Source organism: Puma concolor, chromosome D2 (assembly GCF_028749965.1).
Source record: "Puma concolor isolate L17-30 chromosome D2, mPumCon1.1.hap2, whole genome shotgun sequence".
In the NCBI taxonomy this organism is placed as follows: Eukaryota; Metazoa; Chordata; class Mammalia; order Carnivora; family Felidae; genus Puma; species Puma concolor.
Window position 1 is genome coordinate 74699022 of NC_141677.1, and position 22362 is coordinate 74721383.

Here is a 22362-nt window from a genome sequence, read left to right on the forward strand (position 1 = left end):
CATGGCATTACTACCCTGACCAGTGTAGTGGACGTCTGTTGTGTCTGCCCAACTTGCAACCCGCCCCCCTTTCTGGTAGTGGTACACCATTCTTGTTTGGACAACCACTCCGATCCGCTGGCCTTTGTGGGGGCTGCCAATCAAGGTGCCCTGCCCTGCCCAAAGGACTCAAACCCGTGACCCAAACTCTGCCAACTAGACACTCTTCCTGGAATTCACATGCCTACCACCATCTCTAGGCTAGAAACTCCTCACCAGCAGGGACAAGGTTTTATTCATCTCTCCAACTCTGATGCCTAGCACAGTGCCTGGCTATGAATATTCAATGCGCGTGGGACGAATAAATTACGGAGGAAATCATGTACCTTAAACAAATGCTGAGCTAAGTCGATCATTTCCCAGCAGAATTTGGGAGGGAGAGTAAATCGCACGATGTTTTGTAAGGGAAATGTCCACTTTAGTAGCTAAGAAATATGCATCGGAAATAGTATCCCAAGTTGCCATTTGTCAGTGCATTAAAGATGTCAATCAGTCCAATAAAATAAAGCTCCAGAAAGGACAAAAAGAGAATTACCTCATTACCTCAACATCTGCTTGAACATAAGCAATCACACACTGGCTAATTTTTTTCAAGGGACATAATATAACTTTCTAGAAAGACATAATATAGCTAATTATACCATTCACTAGAAGGGAACATACAATGTTTTGAAGTAATTCAGAAGTGGGTGTGATTTATAAGACATAGAGCCGAGGGAATGGTAAGTATAAATTAGAGATTGTTCGTATTATGACAGACTCCGTCATTACATTTCACAACTTTTGTCAAAAGCAACCTTATTCACCACACCACCGCAGGCTTCACATTAGGGAAGGCTGGGTCAGTTCTGCCATTCAGAGTAGATAGGAATCTTCTTTCTGAACATACTCCCGAGGAACGGGTTCAAATTTTTGACCAAAAATTCACTAACGAAGAAATGAGATGAGGAAGCCAATAACCTTGTAAAAAGATTGCAAACCTCACTAAGAACCTCACTTAATTTTTCTAACGGTGCCATGTTTGTTCATCAGACTGGCGAAAATGAAGAAACTCATCGGACTGTCACAATTAGTAAAGACCGAGGTTGGTCAACGGTGACAAGTGGGGGGGGGGGGGGCGGGGAATGGACACTGCCGGGGCGGGCCAGGTGAACTGGTACAACCATTTTGGGGGGCACCTTGATGACGCCCAGCAAAACTTTATGTCTACCACGGGGCACCTGGGTGGCTCAGTCAGTTGAGCATCCGACTTTGGCTCAGGCCACGATCTCACAGCTCGTGGGTTTGAGCCCCGCATCGGGCTCTGTGCTGACAGCTCAGGGCCTGGAGCCTGCTTCACATTCTGTGTGTCCCTCTCTCTCTCTGCCCCTCCCCAACTCACAATCTGTCTCCCTCACTCTCAAAAATAAATAAACATTAAAAAACAAAAACTTTACTTGCCCTCTGATCCAACAATTCCATTTCTAAGAATGTATCCTACAAAAACAATGTGTAATTGCACACATCTGTGTGGTTATTTGATTCATAACTGTCTACTAGACAGTAAACCTGGTGGAGAGCAAGGAATTTCTGTTTGGTTCACTATCTACACCGAGGGCCTCCCACTTGGGCCTCATTCATGGTAGGTACTTGGTAAGTATTTGTTAAAGGAATACATGAATATGTTTACACAGGGTTGAAAAAGGAAACTAGAGTGTTCATCGGTAATGGTTTTTCTTGTCCGCATTAAATAGGAGTAGTGGAATTATTCACCATGTTAACAGGGATTAAAAATATATTGTCTATTTTCAAAAATAAATCACACATACCATCAGCTTACAAGATTAATGATCTTAGGGGCAAGAGCCCAAACACCTAGTTGCCTGTTCATCTACCTCAAACTCCCATCTTCCCAATTAATTCCATGGGTCAAACAGCAGTTAAATGCCCTTGAAATAAGTCCTTTGTTATCACAGTCTATGATCCTATGACAAATAAATGGTCTGGTGTTGAGATGGGCTGAAAAAAATCCCAACACCCATGTAACCAGACTCAATCCTAAAAAAAAAAAAAAAAAAAAAAAAAGTGCACCTTTTAAGACACAAATTCCAAAGCCTAACTGTTCTGCCTTTGATACGCCCATCATCAAGGAAATACATCCTCTAAAAATACCAAACCATAGATTTGTTTTCCAATATCTGAGAAAGAGCCAAAAACTTAAGAATCCTCCCTTTTTCTGGGCTCTCAAATCCAACACAGAGATAGAGAATGTACTCCCAAATCAAATATAAACAACTTGTGGATTTTCCGCATTGTTAATCTACCCTTGAAATTATACTCAGAATAAAAAGGAGTGAAGTTTTTTTATTGCATCATTATTTGAAAACCAACCATCCATCAAGAGCTCTGATATCCAACTGACAGATATTACCAATGACGAAAGCTCCAACTGTCTAGAATCCCAAGTACTATGTTACTGGGGGAAGAGCGCTATTAGAAATAAAATACTAACAGAATCCAGCCCCTCAACTAAGCCACTTGAGAAATGTCAGATAAGGGCATTTCACCCACCCACTGGATTCACCGATGCTTGTGACTTTATGAACTAAGGCTAATTTAGGATGAGAGTCGAAGGTGCTGGGAAAGGCCATTAACATTTATCCAATGGTTTCTAGACGCTAGATACAACAAAGGAAATGGGTTCTGTCCATTTCAGTGAGGTAATAATTTCCCCAAGATCACAGGATTGGTAAACAATCGTGCTGAGATTTGTTTCCAGGAGTGTGAATTCCAGAGGGGTCCACACACCCTTGCGAATGGTATGTCTGTGGTTTCAAAAGAGCAACAGGTGCACAGAACTGGGCAGGGCCCAATAAAATCATCTGGTTTAGCCCATGCCTTCAGTCAGGTAAGGCATTATCACCGCAAGACCCATGGAAGGGAAGAGCCTTGTCAAGTTGAGCCAACAGAAGTGAAAGAGTTGAGAGTGAACAGCAGGATTAGCCCCAGAGCAGGCCCCCTTCCACTATGTGGCCATGTCACCAAGTGATTCAGAAAAGCACAAGTTCCTACACGTTTTTACTTCCTAAATCTGTGCGGTTCCTCGCTTTCTTGACCCACATTCTCGGGCCACCTTCGGGCCGGATAATAACAGTAATCGTAAACGTAAAGAGTGTTGAACTCACACTTGATCGCTAATTTGGCTTTGTGGCCAAGTGCAGTAAGAGGTGAAAATTATTGATTAGAACAGTTCTTTACCAGGAGGTAATCCCCAGGCGAAGTGTGGAAATGCATGCACAGGGCCTGGCTCTCCTGACCAGAGCCAAGTCTGAATTCAGGAAGCCCAACACAGGCAGGGTGTTGGCTCACTGACTAATAAACTGCTAAAAATGGTAAGTGGTCAAACACATCGGGGCCTGGAATTGTGGCTGGGGAAGGAAAGAGGAACTAGCCCGAAGGGGGCTGAAAAGCAGGGAAGGCTGCGTAGCGGCAGCGCGGCAGGCCTCCCAGCGCCAATGTGCAAGGGTGGGGCCGAGGCTGGGGAGCGCGGCCCGCGGAGCTGCCCAAACCGCCTCCTCCCGAGACGTCCGGCCCACCCGCTTCTCCCGCGTGTGAGGTGGTGCCGCGTCCGCCCCAAATCTCGGCCCCTTCCCCCCACCCCAGAGGGCCGGGGAGGGCTGCCCGCACTGCCGGGCCCGACACGCGCTCTTGACCCTCGGCCCCGGGCTCTCCTTAGGCGCGCGGGGCGCGGAGGACGCTCCCGCACGGGTGATGGGGCTACGGGTGTGAGCGCGGCAGCCGCGACACCGCCCACCCAGCCTGCCGCAGCCGCGACCCGGCGCCCGGGAGCCGTCCCCGCCCACGGGCCGCGGCTGCCCGCACCTGGCGGCCGCGCGCCCGCCTACCTTGTTCCTTCAGGCTGGTGATGAGCTGCAGCTGCTTCTCCTCGTCCGAGCTGTTCATTTTGGCAGGTGGGGCCGGGAATAAAGGAAAGGAGGGAGAGGCGAGGGGTGCAGCGGGGGGGAGGGGGAGGAAAAGCAAGATGCCGGTGGAGTGCGGCTGCACTACCCGGAAGTTGGGTCTGCTCCCGCTCCTCCTCCTCCTGGCGCGGAGCGCGCGAGTGAGATCATCCCCACGCACCTACTCGGCGGCCGCCGCGGTTGCACCTGCGGGCGGGCGGTGGGGCGGGGTGGGGAGGGCCGGGCAAGAGGTGGGGCGGCGGAGGGAGCGGCGGCCGCCCGGGGCCCCAGCCGGTGCCAAGCCTTCGGCGGCCGCTGCGCCTCGCCTTCCCCCCCGCGGAGGTCGGCGCCGCAGGATGCGCAGTCGGCGGGGCGTGGGACCCGCGGGTGTGCCCTGCGGCTCGCTCCTGCACCCCTCCTCCAGCCCCGATCCCCCGGACACGGCAGGGGGACAAACCGGCCTTGGGGCTGCGGCGTCCCTGGAGACAGCACTTTGAACGCTACCGCGGGCCGCCCCCCGCGAGCCACCAAAGGAGAGCGGGATGTGGTGGGCAGTAAAACAACCCAGGCTTCAACTCCGTTCTCATCCAGTAGAGTCTGGGGGCGGTGTGGGAAATCGGGTGCCCGCAGGGGCAAGCTCGGTGTGCACGTTTTGCACCTTGAAAAACAGGCAGGGACTGAGACCGGCCCGGTAAGGGAACGCCTCAGGAGTAAAGGACGTAGTAGTCACTTGACGGTGACCACGGCCCAAGCGGCTTCCTCCAGCTGCTCGGGGGTTTGGGAAGTGGTGAGAACGTGGGCCCTGCAGCACGTGGATCGCGAGGCCTCGCGGAGCATCTGCTCTGCGGTGGCAGGACCTTGCGCTTAAGGAGGCCGACACTGCGGTCAGAATGGCGGAGGCCACACAGAGCTGGCAGAGTGAAGCCTGGCATTTGTCCCACGTCACTGCCCTCTGCACTGCCTTCTGGCTTAGACCTTGGCCAGAAGGGGTGTGGCAGGCCTGTCACATTTCAGAATGGCCCTCCCCAAACCCCAGTTGCTGGTTAGTCTTTGGTCAAAGTCTTCTGATCTCTTTGAACCTCATCTGCAGAATGGGAATGATACCAATACCTACTCTCCAAGAAAATACAAAACAAATCTAGAATTTGACCTACACTAGGTGTTCTTTTTCTCTGTTTTAAAATTAAGTTTACAGGTCAGGAGAAAGGGGTTGGGGTGCTAATTTTAAGCTAAAAGAGGCACAGTTCTTTTACATTCATCATTAAGCATCCAAAATAAATCCAAAATGAATTAGACTGCACATCTGGTTTTTCTCACCAACTCACAACTCACTGTGCTCAAACCAGCACAGTGCTTCTGCTCAATACTCACCTGCAAATGTCCCACTCTATTTACCAAGGGATCTCTCTGTGATAGGTGGGGGAGGGGGAGGGGAGCTACTGTTAACTGGTATCTGTCTGATACTTCTACTAAAGTCTAATTCAAACTCTGAAAAAAATGATAGCTCTGTTTTCTCTTCTTCGAAAAAGCTGATATAACATTTTAGATGGGTAATTTAGTGACGGAATGATCTAAGAGGGCAGCACAGTATTTTTAAATGAGAGTGAATTGGAACTTTGAAAACTTACAGATAATTTTGGTATGGCGTCTTATTATTCAATCCTTTCCCTAGGTTTTCATGAGATAGTTGAAAACACTTGCAGATCAACTGTCATGAAAATCCACAAGAGATTAACCAAAGGGCCTTTGCCCTGAGATTACCTGAGGTTATGTCTTAAATCTTCAAAATTTAAAGTCCCAAGGGGGTCCCTGGGTGGCTCAGTCAGTTAAGCGTTCAACTTTGGCTCAGGTCATATCAATATGGTTTGTCGGGCTCTGTGCTGACACCTCAGAGCCTAGAGCCTGCTTTGGATTCTGTATCTCCCTCCCTCCCCCCCCACCTCTGTCTCTCTCTCTCTCTCTCTCTCTCTCTCTCTCTCTCTCTCACTGGAGAATAAATAAACTTAAAAAAAAATTTTTTTGGAAAGTCCCAGGAAACATGAGACAATTCAGATTCAACTACAAGAGCATATGAATGACATGTGCTGCCACCAGGTATTTTGTATAGAGAAATCATTTCTTTCCAGAAAAAAAATCAAGAGATTTGAGCAACAAATCATGGCCACCTGGCTTTTGTAAAGCAGCCAGGAAACCCGGTAAACCTGATCAGTCACCCTGAGTGCTGGACAATGCCCAGAGGCCTCCTCCAAAACTAAGTAATCAAAAATATTCAACCAAATATCAGCATTGTGCCTATTAAATATTTGAGTTAGTTCACAAAGTTCCATTATTTTAATGGCTGATATAATAATCTACTCCAATTATACAGTAATTAGGTATCACTTTTGGAGTTTAAGAATGAGTTGATTAATTATCAAATCTATAATCAAATTGAGTGCTTTGGTCCCAAGCTGAATCTGAAGCCCCCTGAAATCAATCCTGTTTACCTTCCTTGGAACTAAAATAGCCTCCTGAAATACAATATGGTATTATCTTCAGGGCATGGAATGAATTATTAGGATGGCTGTTAGAGTCAATTATTGGGATTCAGATCTCCCATTACACTATGGTTTATTTATATGATATGAATATTGATGGAAAGGATAGAAGTGATATAATTAGCTTTTGTTCTGTTTAATAGTGCACATAGGGATTTGTGTTGCAGGCATCACAATGGAATTATTAACCTCCATATAACATATAATTAAAAGCCTTTTAAAAATGAGCGTCCGACTTTGACTCAGGTCATGATCTCACGACTTGTGAGTTGGAGCCCCTTATTGGGCTCTGTGCCGACAGCTCAGAGCCTGGAGCCTCTTCAGATTCTGTGTCTTTCTCTCTCTCTCTCTGCCCCTCCCCCACTCATGCTCTGTCTCTCAAAAATAAATAAACTTAAAAAAAATTTTTTTCATATGAATTGGAAGGGTAGGTACCAAACTCAGGATAATGGCTGCCTCTAGGAGTAGAAAATAGAGGAACAAGCCCAGGGGTGAGGAGTGGAGTGTGAGACAGCAGTAGTCAAAAGGATCTTCTCTTTAATGCTTATTTGCATTTTCAGGAAATTAAAGTAAGTTCACATTATTTATGTAGCCTTTTGAAGTATATAGATATAGATTTGTATATAGTATATGTAAGTATATAGATATAGAGCTATAAATACATTAAAAATATAACATGAAAAATGGTTCATTTTCTTTGACGTACTAATTCCATTTTAGGTATCCATCTTAAAAGTCTTTATGTATAGAGCTACTTATTATAATATTAATCATGATCTAAAACTGATAACATTGGTGTGCTCAGTCGGTTAAGGGTTGGACTTCAGCTCAGGTCATGATCTCGTGGTTTATGAGTTCGAGCCTCATGTTGGGGCTCTGTGCTGACAGCTCAGAGCCTGAAACCTGCTTTGGATTCTGTGTCTTTGTCTCTCTCTGCCCCTCCCCTGCTCGTGCTGTCTGTCTGTCTGTCTCTCTCTCAAAAATAAATAAACATTAAAAAAAAATTGAAACTGATACTATTGCATATTATTTCATGACAAAAAGAAATAAAGTATTAATATATGCTATAACATAAATAAGCTTTGAAAACATTATGCTAAGTGAAAAAAGCCTGTAAGAAAACGCCAGATACTATGATCCCATCTATACAGAATGTGCAGAAGAGGCAAAACCATAGAGAGAGAAATTGATCAGTGGTTGTTGAGGACTGGGTGGCATTGGGGAAAATGGGAAGTGACTGCTTAATAGGTATGGAGTTTCTTGTTAGGGTGATAACATTTTTCTAGAGTTAATTGTAATGTTTGCACAACTCTATGGATATATTCAAAATTCTTAGAATTGCATACTTTAAGTGTATACTTTGCATGGAAGAATTTCATGGTATGTGAATTACATCTCAAAAGCTGTTATAAAAAAAGATTTTCAGAGGAAGTAATGGCTTACTTCAATACACTACTTACATGACTAGTAAATTTATAAGTTTCTTATATAAGTATCTTTCATTTTCTTAAAGCTTACTACTTATAATAGTTTGTTCCAATTTTTACTGAACATTATTTCATATACATTTTATCTTGGACCAACATAAGCTACACCGTTATTCAGTGCCATTCCATTATGTCAACGAACAATGAACCATTCTCAGGTTTTTAGATATTTGAGTTGTTACTAATTTCTGTCTCTTTATAAATAGTGCAGCAGGAATACAAGGGCAATGCTAAGGCATATCATAGTCAAACTGCTGAAAAGTAAATATAACACTCAGGTCTTAAAAGCAGCCAAAGAAAAGTACATATTACATTCAGGAGAACAGCAATAAAAGTGATGACAGACTTCTTATTGTTTAATGTTGTAATCATTAAAGGATTACAACAATATTCAACACTCAGCAATGTAAAGTTCACAGTATCCAGCATCTAAAAATTACAGTAAGCAAAGAAGCAGAAAAATATGATTCATAAGACATCTGTGAACAGAAACAGTCTCATAAATTACAGAGATGATGGAATTAGCAGACAAGGACCTTATAAGCAATATTTTAAGTCTTATAAATATGTTTAAGATATATCAAAGATCTAAAGGGAAACATAAACAAGATGAGGAGGAAAACAGGAATTATAAAAAAAATATTCTAATGGAACCACAAAAGATAAATACAATATCAGAAATGAAAAAAGCTCTATGCACATCAGATAGGATTTACTGCAAATTAGATAATACAGAAGAAAAAGATCAATGATTTTGAAACGAGCATTGGAAACAATCCAATATAAAACACACAGAATGAAAAAAAGATCTTTTTGAAAAATTAAACAAGCATCACAGACCTGAAATACAATATCAAGCAGTTGAACACACATGAAATTAATGACCCACAGGGAGATGAAATAATGGTATATGAAAAATGTTTTTAAGTGACAAAATAATGACTACAAAGATCCCGAATTTGCTGGAAGATCAATTTACAGGTTCAAGTTCAGTGGTTAATTCCATATAGGAATACCCAAAATGATTAACAACAAAGTTCCATCAGAAACTGTGGAGACCCAAGGCAATGGGATGGCATATTTAAGGCCCTAAAAGTAGTAAAACTGTCAATCAAGAATTCCATATTCAGCAAGACTGTCCTTTAAAAATGAGAGAGAAATTAATTCCCAAAGAAAGAAAAGTTCAGGGAAATCATTACCACCAGACCTGTCTGACAAGGAATGCTAAAGGGAGTCCTTCAGGTTTAAATGAAAAGGCACTAGACAGTAATTCAAATCTATATGAAGAAATAAACATCTCTGGTAAAGGTAAATATATGGGCAAATACAAAAGCCATTATTATTATATTCTTGGTTGTAACTTCACTTTTTATTTTTTACATTATTTAAAAGACATGCATTAAAAATAATTATAAATCTGTGTCATCACATGTTGTATAAAGTGTAATTTCTGACAATAACATAATAGGGACAGAGCTATATAGGAGCAGAGTTTTTTTTTAAGCTATTGAATTTAAGGGGCGCCTGGGTGGCGCAGTCGGTTAAGCGTCCGACGTCAACCAGGTCACTATCTCGCGGTCCGTGAGTTCGAGCCCCGCGTCAGGCTCTGGGCTGATGGCTCAGAGCCTGGAGCCTGTTTCCGATTCTGTGTCTCCCTCTTTCTCTGCCCCTCCCCCGTTCATGCTCTGTCTCTCTCTGTCCCAAAAATAAATAAACTTTGAAAAAAAAAATTAAAAAAAAAAAAAGCTATTGAAGTTAAGGTTGCATTCATTCAGATTAGAATATTATAAATTTAGGATGTGAAATATAATCCCCATAGTAACCACCAAGAAAATATCAATAGAATATATACAAAAGGAAATCATAATGGCGATCACACACACACAGAAACCCTAAACACAAAACAAGGCAGTAATGTAGGAAATGAGAGGCAAAAATGGTATAAGGCATATAAATAACAATTAGCAAAATGAAAGAAGTCGTTTATCAGTAATTACTTTAAATGTAAATGTATTCAACTGTTGAATCAAAAGACAGAGATTGGCAAAATACAAATACAAGAAAAAAAATCCAACTATATGCTGTCTACAAGAGACTCACTTTAGATCCAAGGACACACATAGGGTGAAAGTAAAATGATGGGAAAAATATACTCCATGCAAATAGTAACCAAAAGAAAGCTGAGGTGGTTATACTAATATCAGACAAAACAGACTTTAAATCATAAACTACTACTAGAGACAAAGGAGGAAATTGTATTTTCACAAAGGGTCAGTTCATCAAGAATATGTAACAACTGTAAACATATATGCAGCAAACAACAGACTCCCAAAATATATGAAGCAAACATTTACAGAATTAATGGGAGAAACTGACAGTTCAACTATAATAGTTGGAGGCTACAATACTTCATTTTCAATAATGAACGTAAAATCTAGATAGAAGATTAATAAGGATAGAGAGGGCTTAAACTATCAACCAAACAGATATAACAGACATATATAGAACACTCCAGCCAACAAAAGCATAATTCATATTCTTCTCAAGTACACATGGAACATTTTCCAGGATAGATATTATGTTAAGCCACAAATTTAGTCTCCATAAATTTTAAAAGATTGAAATCATAAAAATCATACAAAGTATCTTCTTCAACCACAATGGAATGATATTAGAAATCAATAATAGAAGGAAATCAGGAAACTTCACATAGATATTAAACAACACCCTCTTTAACAACCAAAGGTTGTTAAAAAGAAGAAATCATAACGGAAATCAGAAAATACCTAGAGAGGATTAGAAACAAAAATATAACACACCAAAACTTATGAGATCCAGTGAAAGTAGTGCTCAGAGGGAAATTTATAGCTGTAAATAGCTAACACTGCACTTTGAGAAAACAGAAAAGTAAGAGCAAAATAAGCCCAAAGTTAGTAGCAGGAAGGAAATAATGAATGATTAGGGATAAATAAAATAATACACAAGAGAAAAACAATAGGAGAATCAACAAAATGAAAAGTTATTTCTTTGAAAATAACAACATTGACAAACCTTTAGCTGGAGTAACAAAATAGAGAGGCAATGCAAATAACTGAAATCAAAAATAAAAATGGAGACATTACTACCAACAATACAACAATAAAAAGGATTATGAGAAAATAATATGAACAATTATACACCAGGTTAGAAAACATAGATGAAATGGACAAATTCCTAGAAACACACAAATTACCTAAACTGACTCAAGAAGAAATAAGACACTCAACAAACTCATAACAAGAGACTGAATCAGTAATTTAAAACCTTACAACAAAGGGAGCTTAGGTGGCTCAGTAGGTTAATCGGCTGACTTTGGCTCAGGTCATGATCTCACAGTTTGTGAGTTTGAGCCCCACATCGGGCTTGCTGTTGTCAGCACAGAGCCTGGAACCTGCTTCAGGTTCTCTGTCTTCGTCTCTCTCTGCCTCTCCCCTGCTTGTGTGCTCTCTCTCTCTGAAAAATAAAAACATTTTTAAAATTTTTTTTAAAAACCTTACAACAAAGAAAATTCCAGGACCAGATGCTTTCACTGCTGAATTCTGCCAAACATTTTGAGAACAATGAACACCAATCCTTCTCAAACTCTTTCAAAAAATAGAAAAGGAGGGAATACTCTCTAACTTATTCTATGGGGCCAGCACTACTTGATATCAAAGCCAGATAAAGACATCACAAGAAAAGAAAATTATAGATTAATAACCCTTATGAATATGGATACAAAAGTCCACAACAAAATACTAAGAACCTAATCCAAGAGCACATTACATGACATGACCAAATGGTTCAACATAAGAAAAAAATCAATGTAATATATCACATAAATACAACAATAGCAACAATATTTAAAAACAAACCACAAGAAAGCTAATAGAATTAATAAATTCATTCAGCAAATTTGCAAAATACAGTATCAATGTGCAACAGCTGTGTTTCTGTATACCAGCAATGAAAACCTGAAAGAAAAATTAAGAAAGCAATTCCATTTGGGGCGCCTGGGTGGCGCAGTCGGTTAAGCGTCCGACTTCAGCCAGGTCACGATCTCGCGGTCCGTGAGTTCGAGCCCCGCGTCAGGCTCTGGGCTGATGGCTCAGAGCCTGGAGCCTGTTTCCAATTCTGTGTCTCCCTCTCTCTCTGCCCCTCCCCCATTCATGCTCTGTCTCTCTCTGTCCCAAAAATAAATAAACGTTGAAAAAAGAAAGCAATTCCATTTATAAGATAATTTTTTGAGATTTTATTTTTAAGTAATCTCTACACCCAACGTGGGGGTTGAACTTACAACCCTGAAATCAAGAGCCGCAAGGTCTACAAACTGAGCCAGCCAGGTGCCCCCTCCCACTTATAATAGCATCTTAAAAATTAAATACTTAATAACTGTAACCAAAGAAGTGGAAGATTTGTATGCTGAAAAACTACAAACACTGCTAAAAGAAAATAAAGAAAACCTAAATAATAGAAAGATATCCCATGTTCATGGATAGGAAGACTTAACATTGTTAAGACATCAGTAATTTCCCGAAGCAATCTACAGATTCAGTACAATTCCAGCATCCTTTTTTGTAGCAAAGGATACGCTGATCCTCAAATTCATACATACATGACTAGGAAGGAGCCCCTAATAGATCAAACAATCTTGAAAAATAAAAATAAAATTAGAGGATTGAAACCTTCCAACTTCAAAACTTACTATAAAGCTATAGTAAATAAAGTAAATAATAGTAAATATAGTAATATAGTAAATAAAACATAAATAATGACAAACATATCAACCAATGGACTAGAAAAGAGAGCCCCAAATAAATCCTCACATATATGGTCAATTGATTTCAACAGGTATGTCAAGAACCCTCAATGGGGAAAGGATAGTCTTTTCAATAAATTGTGCTAAGGAAACTGGATCCACATACAAAAGAATGATGTTAGGTCCTTATTTTGCAATATATAAAAATTAACTCAAAATGGATCAAATACCAAAGTACAAGAGCTAACTGTATTACCAATATATGACATTATCTCACTAAAGGGGATGGAGGGAAAGAGAACTGACCTAAGTACTTTGGATAACAGTAATTTTACTGGCTACTGTAAGGCTAAAGATAAAATGAACTGTATACAAACACTAACCTAGTTGACAAATGTGCCTCCCATTGGGGTCTGGGTTAGTAATTCTGAAACTACTCAACACGTAGACTAGGGTTAAATAAATAAGTAAATAAACTGTAGATAATGGCAGATTGGTTTCTCACTGTCAGAGAAAGAACTTATAGTCAATTCTGCTTACACCATGATACATGTGTTCTTAAAAATCATTGCACTACAAAATTGCACAATAAAAACCATACATCCTTTGGGGTAAAAATGAGGTTGGGGCACATTCAAAAACTGTCAGTAATACATTTTTTTAAAAGATAGGAACCGGGGCGCCTGGGTGGCGCAGTCGGTTAAGCGTCCGACTTCAACCAGGTCACGATCTTGCCGTCCGCGAGTTCGAGCCCCGCGTCAGGCTCTGGGCTGATGGCTCAGAGCCTGGAGCCTGTTTCCGATTCTGTGTCTCCCTCTCTCTCTGCCCCTCCCCCGTTCATGCTCTGTCTCTCTCTGTCCCAAAAATAAAAATAAACGTTGAAAAAAAAAAAATTTAAAAAAAAAAAAAAAAAAAAAAGATAGGAACCTAACAAAAATGATAGCATAGTTTTACACTATTGTAGCTAATGTTAAATGATTAGCTACAATAACAAGAGACACGTATATGCAGCTTATGAGTTATTGTGAGTGAGACAATAGTTATCTGAAATCCCCTTTAAATGGACAAGTGTAAAACTATATATGGATGGGTGCAGCTCACTGTCCTTGATTTGGTGAGTGGCCCTGAACACCACAGCTCTTTCACGGTTTAAAATCCTTGCCATGTTTTTCTGACACTGAGATGTAGGTCTTTAGAGGAAAGCATTTACAATAGATACCTGTTTCGTCACAATTAGAATTTTGCTCCATAGCGTTCTTCTTCAATTAACTTCTCTATCGCTGTTAGAAATTCTTTTGCTGCTTTCTCACCTGTACTTGTCTTTCTCAGCTGGACTCTTTGCAGACAGCTGATGGCTTTGAAAACTGTAGTGGTGTTTAAAAGCATGAAACCAGCCACTACCAGCACTTTTTAAAAGGAACCACGTCTAAAGGATTTGGTGATTTCCACTTAAGATCTTTGTAAATAATGCTTTCTCTCTGATTATGAGAGTAGATTATCCTGAATTTTTCTGTTTGGCCTTCAGTTCATACCCTCAACAATCTTTCCATTTCTTCCAATTCTTTAGGCTTTGTTCTTATTGACTTCACAGTACTTAAAGTTGTTCCATCAGGCTAGTTTCTTCTATTTTAAGAACATTGCCTTAGGGGCGCCTGGGTGGCGCAGTCGGTTAAGCGTCCGACTTCAGCCAGGTCACGATCTCGCGGTCCGTGAGTTCGAGCCCCGCGTCAGGCTCTGGGCTGAATGCTCGGAGCCTGGAGCCTGTTTCGGATTCCGTGTCTCCCTCTCTCTCTGCCCCTCCCCCGTTCATGCTCTGTCTCTCTCTGTCCCAAAAATAAATAAATGTTGAAAAAAAAAAATAAAGGAAAGAAGATAGAAAAGGAAAAAAATAGTGACTGCAGTGGAAAAACCTAGTAGATAGCACTTTAACCAAGTACTCAAGGATGATCAAGGTTAACATCAACAGTGATAAGTCATGCTGATATCTTTTTCTAGTGATAGGATGCAGTGAGAAAGGTACTTCACATCTGTGGTATTTTTTGTGAAACCCATAAAATTCCAGTCTAATAATAAGAAAACATGAGAAACACAAATTGAGGAACATTTTATTTATTTTATTTTTAATTTATTTTTTCGTTCATTCATTCATTCATACAAAATACCTGCTCAGCACTTTTTATACCTGTTGAGATTATGGAAACCATGGAAAGATAGACTATCACAGATTATAGAGGATTAAGCCATAAAATAACACAGTATCCTGGACTGGATCCTGTTACAGAAAAAAAGCATTAGTGGAAAAGCTGGTAAAATCCAAATAAAGCCTGTAGTTTGATTAAGGGTATTGTGTCAGTGTTAATCTGTTATTTTTGACAAATGTAGTGTGGTGATGTACCCAACAGGCTATGGATATATGGGAAGGATATATAGGAACCCTCAGGATACTCTACTGTCCTTACAACTTTTCTGTAAATCTACAGTTGTTCCAGAATAAGAAGTTAAAAATCAGTTGGCATTCACCATATTAACATATTCAAAATAAAATCCTCCATGATCATCTCAAATACATTCAGAAAAATAGCATTCAAGACTATTCAATACTAATGTCATGATGCAACTTCAGCAACCAGAAATAGAAGGGAACTTTCCTCAGTCTGATAAAAGGTACAGAAATCCTGTATCTAACATGTAATGACAAAGAGCAAAATATTTTTCCTCCTCAAGGTTACATGTCTGCTCTCACCACTTTTATCAAACCTCATCCTTGGGGCACCTGGGTAGCTGTCGGTTAAGCAACTGACTTTGGCTCAGGTCATGATCTCACGGCTCATGAGTTTGAGCCTCACGTCAGGCTCTGTGCTGACAGCTCAGCACCTGGAGTCTGCATCGGATTCTGTGTCTCCCTCTTTCTCTATGCCCCTCCCTCCCTCTCCCTCTCCCTCTCTCTCTCTCAAAAATAAATAAACATTAAAAAAAAACCCAGAAAACCTCATCCTAGCCAGTGCGATCAGGAAAAAAATAAATAAAATGCATACAATCTAGAAAAAAAAGAAGTTAAACTGTCTTTATTCACAAATGACATGATTATAGGGGTTCCTGGGTGGCTCAGTCAGTTAAGTGTCCAACTCTTGGTTTCATCTCAGGTCATGATCTCACAGTTTTGTGAGTTCAAGCCCCACATTGGTCTCTGTGCTGACAGTGCAGAGCCTGCTTGGGATTCCCTCTCTCCCCTTCTCTCTCTGCCCCTCCCTCACTCGCGCTGTCTCTGTCTCTCTCAAAATAAATAACTTAAAAAAAAAATGACATGATTATATACACAGAAAAACTGAAGGAATTGTCATAAAAGCTATTAAAACTAATCAACGGGCTTAGCAAAGTCACAAGATAGGGAGCAATATATAAAATCAATTGTATGTCTATCTATTAGCAACTAACAACTAGGACCTGAAAGTTTCAATGATTTCATTTGCAATAACATTCAAAATAACAAATAATTTATGAATAGCTTTAACCACGCCCCCAAAAATGTTCAAGATCTATGCACTGAAAAGTAAAAAAAAAAAAAAAAAAAAAAAAAATTTGAGACATCAAACACATAAGTAAATAGACATACTCTGCTTAGGAACTGGAAGATTTTTTTTCTTTTTTTAAGAGAGAAACCATGCTTGCAAATGGGGGAGGGGCAGAGAGAGAGGGGGAGAGAGAATCCCAAGCAGGGTCCACACTGTCAGCCCAGAGCCAGATGCAGGGCATGAACTCATGAACCGTGAGATCATGACCTGAGCCGAAGTTGTATGCTTAACTGACTGAGTCACCCAGGCATCCCAGGAACTGGAAGATTTAATATGACTAAAATGCCAAATGCATCTATAGACAATATAATTTGAATAAAAATTCCAGCAGGTTTTTTTTTGTTAGAAAATGAAAATCAATTCTAAAATATATGGCAATGCAAAGGACCTAGAATAACCAAAGATATCTTGAAACAAAACAGAAAATCAGTTAGGAAACACTGGACTTGAACTACATTGTAGACACAATGTACAGCACATTCCATTCAACAGCAGCAGAATACAAATTCTTCTCAAGTGCACCTGGAACATTCTCCATGATAGGTAATATGTTAGCCACAAAACAAGTCTTAACAAATTTAAGATTGAAATCATATCAAGTATCTTTTCCAACCACAATGGTAGCCATTTTGAAATCTGCCCAGAGAATTCTATTATCCTTAATTAGGCTTGTCTTCAAGAGAAACTATTCTACAAAAACCTAAACTAATGAGATTTTACCACAGCCTAACTGATCAGGAGAATGCAAATACCCAACTGTAGACTTCTACAGTCTCCACAATGAAAAGGAAAAACACCCAACACCAGCTCCTTCTAGCTTCCAATGTGTAGTAAAGGAAATACCCAACCCCAGCTCCTTATAGCTTTCTCGTCTCTCCAGAGGGACTGAGAAGTAATTTTTTAAGTTTGTTTGTTTGTTTGTTTGTTTGTTTGTTTAGAGTGCACACACAGGAGGGCCAGAGAGATGGGGAGAGAGACAGAATTCTAGGCAGGCTCTGCACAGTTACTGTGTCAGCACAGTGCCCAACGTGGGGCTCAAATTCACAAACCACGAGATCATGACCTGAGCCAAAATCAAGAGTGAGACGCTTAACCAACTGAGCCACCCAGGCACCCCAGGGCTGAGAAGTAATTTTAAGATCACACCCCAGGGGTACAGGCTGACCACAAGACAGAAATCTAATCATAGGACTAGGGAATGCTTCCTTTTCCCTTTAGGCTTTACCACCACATCCATAGGGTTTCTATAAAAACAGAAGTATAACGGAAAGAATTTCACACCTCAGACTTTATTTAAGAAGAAGTCTTTAGGGAAATCTAAAGACATAGAGGAGACAAAAACAAGGACGCCAGAGGAAAATTTAGTCTCTGACATCCACACCTATAGGAAATGGTAAACACAGCCTAACTCCTAGCCAGATAAACATAAAACCTCACAGTAAAGGCCTATTTACCTCAGTTCTTTTTACCCTATAGATCTTGACTAGGTTTAAATAAAACATTACTAAGCAAACTAAAGGACAAAAAGCACAGCATAAAGACAGTAAGCATCAGAACCAGACTTAAACACAGCAGAATGTTGGAAATTTCAGAATGGAAATTTAAAATAACTATGGTTAGTATGCTAAGGGATCTAACGAAAAAAGTAGAACATGCAAGAAAGATGTAAACTGTAAAAATCAAAAAGAAGTGCTAGAAATCAAAAATATCATAACAAATAAAGAATGCCTGTAATGGGCTCATGAACAAAGTGGGTATGAATGAGGAAAGAATCAATGAGCTTGAAGATACATCAATAGAAATTTCTTAAACTGAAATGCAAAGGGGAAAGTTTGAGAGAATAAAAAGGAACACTATATCCAAAAAATATGGCCACAATTACAAGAGGTGTCATTTACATGTCATTGAAATACAAGAAGAGAAAAACACAATATAAAAATATTTGAAGTAATCATGACTGAGAATTTTCCAGAATTAATGACAGACACCAAATTGTGGATAAGGACAGACTACCAAACAGAATAAATACCAATACGTCTATAATTAGGAATATCACATCAAAAAAGTCAAGAAAAAAATGGCCAAGAGGCACACGCAATCAGTGTGAACTAACTACTGAAGATCAGGTTTCTATGATGGAACTGTAAAAGGGGCACAGTCCAGTGAAAGAGAGGAGAACCATACAATCACCACACGTACAAACAAACTCTAATAGTAAACACCATAAATAAGGGCATGGCAGTAACTCTTGCAGTATATAATTAACATTATGAATAAGACTAAGTAGATCTATGTGCCGAGGTAACGTAAATATCCCCATCAACTCAATCAAACCCAAATAATGACTCTAGAATAACTTATCTGCGTAAATAAAAGCTCTTATTGTTTTCATATTCTGACAACTAACTAATCAACACTCATTCATAAAGAGTACATAACTATGATTAAATATAAATTCCAGACAGGAAAGATTCATTTTACAACTTTCCTAGTTGATTAGCCACATCAGCACATTACCTACCCCCTTCTCTGAGACAGACTTCATCAATCTAGAAAATGAAGGCAGACCACTGATTGGAGGGCAAACCTGAAAAGGATTAAACACTTAGCATGGCATTCTCAAACACTGTAATTACAGTGCAATTAACCATACTGCATATTAAATGTGCAACTCTGAAATGTGTTCAGACTCCCCAATTATAACTAGTTATTCTTCAAAGAATTTTGCCGCCCACATTGAATTTTCTCTAGTGCTTCTTTGTTATAATTCAGGTGTGACAGTCGCTAATATATCTAAAAGGACAGTTAATAAAAAGTAGTTATTCTTTACTGTAAACCCAAGGCATGCATGCCAGCTAATACCCAGCCATTACCACTAATAATCATGTTTCAGACAGGCGGATCTATTATACAATTGGACTCTGCCCTCTTGAAAACATATTTAGTGGTCAGCTGTGAAGAGGGCATAAATTTGAGGCAAAAGTAAAAGCTGAGGTAGAAGTCTAGAAAGTTGCATATGTTTCTTATTTTCCCAAATTAGCAAGTCACTTAACCTCTCTAAATCTCAATTTCCTCATCTGCCAGTTGAAGTTTATGTCTGCCCTGGGTTTTGGTGAAGACCAAAAGGTTCAACCAATAGGAGAGCTCTTTAAAAAAAAGCTGATCATATCTAAGTTGCTACTCTATTATGGGCTCAGGTTGTATTCTAAAAGAATGGTCAATGGAAAGGGACAGATAAAGATGTATACAGTTATAATTCAGGCCAGGGATGATATTCAAAATATTTAGCCACAGCCTGAATTAATCAGAAAGGAATCAGCTTTAAGCAATGGGTATAACCTGTAGAATGCAGACCAGTTTTAGATTATCTTAGATTAAAGACAAACAGAATTTTGAAAATAGTGTAGAAAAGGTATAAAAATACTAATTTGGAGTGGAGAGATACATCCATCCCAAAGTTTATAGCAGCATTATCAACAATAGACAAATTATGGAAAGAGCCCAAATGTCCATCGACTGATGAATGGATAAAGAAGATGTGGTGTGTGTGTGTGTGTGTGTGTGTGTGTGTGTGTGTGTAATGGAAAATTACTCAACCATAAAAAAAAAAAAGAATGAAACCTTGCCATTTGTAATGATGTGGATGGGACTAGATACTATTATGCTAAGCAAAAGAAATCAGAGAAAGACAAATACCATATGATTTCACTCATATGTGGAATTTAAGAAACAAAACAAATGAATATAGGGGAAAAAAGAGAGATGAAAATAAGGTAGAAAGTGCCAATTTGTTGGGGAGGGGGAAACCAATGGCATTTTAACCTAGCTTTGTGTTAATGGCAGTAGAATTTCTAGAGTATAGCTAATAGTTGTCACCTGTGAAATTTTTTGATTATTTTTCTTCTCTGATGGAGACAGTAGGGTAAGAGGGAATATGTCTTAATCATCTCTCTATTCCCATGAGCACAAAATATGCTATAGGAATTTAGTAAATGTTTGTTGAATGAATAAATGAGCAAATGAATGAACAGAAGAGGAATGAACAGACATTCCTGCTCTATTCTTCAATGTCCAGATAGGTCCAGAATACTGTGTTCTAGGTGCCACGATTTATAGGGATACAGGAGAGGGTCTACAGTTAAGGAAATGAGGGACCATTAAGGCAGGTACTAAAGATTTCATGATATTATATATCTTAAATATTTTCAGTATAAAAATATAACGTCCAAATATATGGGACACAGCTAAAGTAGTACTAAGAAAGACATTTATACTGCTAAATGCTTACCTTAGGAAAAAGATCTCAAATCAATTAAGTAACTACCTCAAGAAACCATAAAATGAAGAGGAAGATAAATTCAAAGCAAGCTGAAGGAAGGAAATAATTACACTAGAAGCAGAAATAAATGAAATTGAAAACAGGAAAACAATAGAGAATATCAATTAAAAAAAGGTGCTGCATTAAAAAAATCAGTAAGATTGATAACCTTCTAACACGACTGAGAAAGATAAAAAGAGAGAAGACATAAATCACCATTATTAGGAATGAAACAGAGGATATTACTACAGCCATTAAAAATATAATATGGAGTTGGGGCACCTGGGTGGCTCAGTCGGTTAAGCATCCGACTTCAGCTCAGGTCATGATCTCGCAGTTTATGAGTTGGAGACCTGCATCGGGCTCTGTGCTGACAGCTCAGAGCCTGGAGCCTGCTTCAGATTCTGTGTCTCCCTCTCCCTCTGCCCCTCCCCTGCTCATTCTCTGAGTCTCTCTGTCTTTCAATAATAAATAAACGTTAAAAAATTTTAAAAATGTATATAATATGGAGTTAACCAATAGGATAAAGAAAAAGTCAAAGGTAATTAGAAATACTTTGATTAAATAGAAATGGAAATACAATATAATAATATATGGGAAGTAGCAAAAGCAGTGCTCAGAGTGAAATTTACAGCTATCAATGCCTACATTAGAAAAAGATCTCAGGGACACAGGAGTACTGATACATAGGGGCACTTGTACCCCAATGTTCATAGCAGCACTCTCAACAATAGCCAAATTATGGAAAGAGCCTAAATGTCCATCAACTGATGAATGGATAAAGAAATTGTGGTTTATATACACTATGGAATACTACGTGGCAATGAGAAAAAATGAAATATGGCCTTTTGTAGCAACGTGGATGGAACTGGAGAGTGTGATGCTAAGTGAAATAAGCCATACAGAGAAAGACAGATACCATATGGTTTCACTCTTATGTGGATCCTGAGAAACTTAACAGGAACCCATGGGGGAGGGGAAGGAAAAAAAAAAAAAAAAAAAGAGGTTAGAGTGGGAGAGAGCCAAAGCATAAGAGACTGTTGAGAACTGAGAGCAAACTGAGGGTTGATGGGGGGTGGGAGGGAGGAGAGGGTGGGTGATGGGTATTGAGGAGGGCACCTTTTGGGATGAGCACTGGGTGTTGTATGGAAACCAATTTGACAATAAATTTCATATATAAAAAAAAAATAAATAAAAAAAATAAAGTCTAATTTCAGATAAAAAAAAAAAAAAAAAAAGATCTCAGGGGTACCTGGGTGGCTCTGTTGGTTAAGTGTCTGACTATTGATCTCGGCTCAAGTCTTGATCTCGGGGTTGTAAGTTCAAGCCCCTTCTTGGGCTCCACAATGTGGAGGCTACTTCATAAAAAAATATCTCGGGGAAGGGGCGCCTGGGTGGCGCAGTCGGTTAAGCGTCCGACTTCAGCCAGGTCACGATCTCGCGGTCCGTGAGTTCGAGCCCCGCATCAGGCTCTGGGCTGATGGCTCGGAGCCTGGAGCCTGTTTCCGATTCTGTGTCTCCCTCTCTCTCTGCCCCTCCCCCGTTCATGCTCTGTCTCTCTCTGTCCCAAAAATAAATAAAAAACGTTGAAAAAAAAAAAAAAAAATTAAAAAAAAAAAAAAAAAAAAAAAAAAATATCTCGGGGCACCTGGATGGCTCAATCAGTTAAGCGTCCAACTTTGGCTCAGGTCATG

At 39.8% G+C, this 22362-nt stretch overlaps 1 protein-coding gene and 1 long non-coding RNA gene across 3 annotated transcripts in view; one reads left to right on the top strand and one right to left on the bottom strand.

Moving 5' to 3' along the window:
- SHTN1 (shootin 1) overlaps nucleotides 1–4345 on the bottom strand; it is a 102137-nt gene extending 97792 nt beyond the window's left edge. Inside the window, exon 1 of one of the 2 annotated variants that reach the window (XM_086680969.1) lies at nucleotides 3924–4345. Coding sequence is in view for 1 of the 2 variants with exons in the window: in XM_086680968.1 (XP_086537094.1) it covers nucleotides 3924–3981 (58 nt within the window). In the remaining variant the exon portion in view is untranslated. The remainder of the gene's footprint in view (nucleotides 1–3923) is intronic. The other variant, XM_086680968.1, reaches the window with a different exon arrangement.
- Nucleotides 3462–22362, top strand: part of LOC147576182 (uncharacterized) — a 47390-nt gene continuing 28489 nt past the window's right edge. Inside the window, exon 1 of the long non-coding RNA XR_015241868.1 lies at nucleotides 3462–3989. This is a non-coding gene — a long non-coding RNA (uncharacterized LOC147576182). The remainder of the gene's footprint in view (nucleotides 3990–22362) is intronic.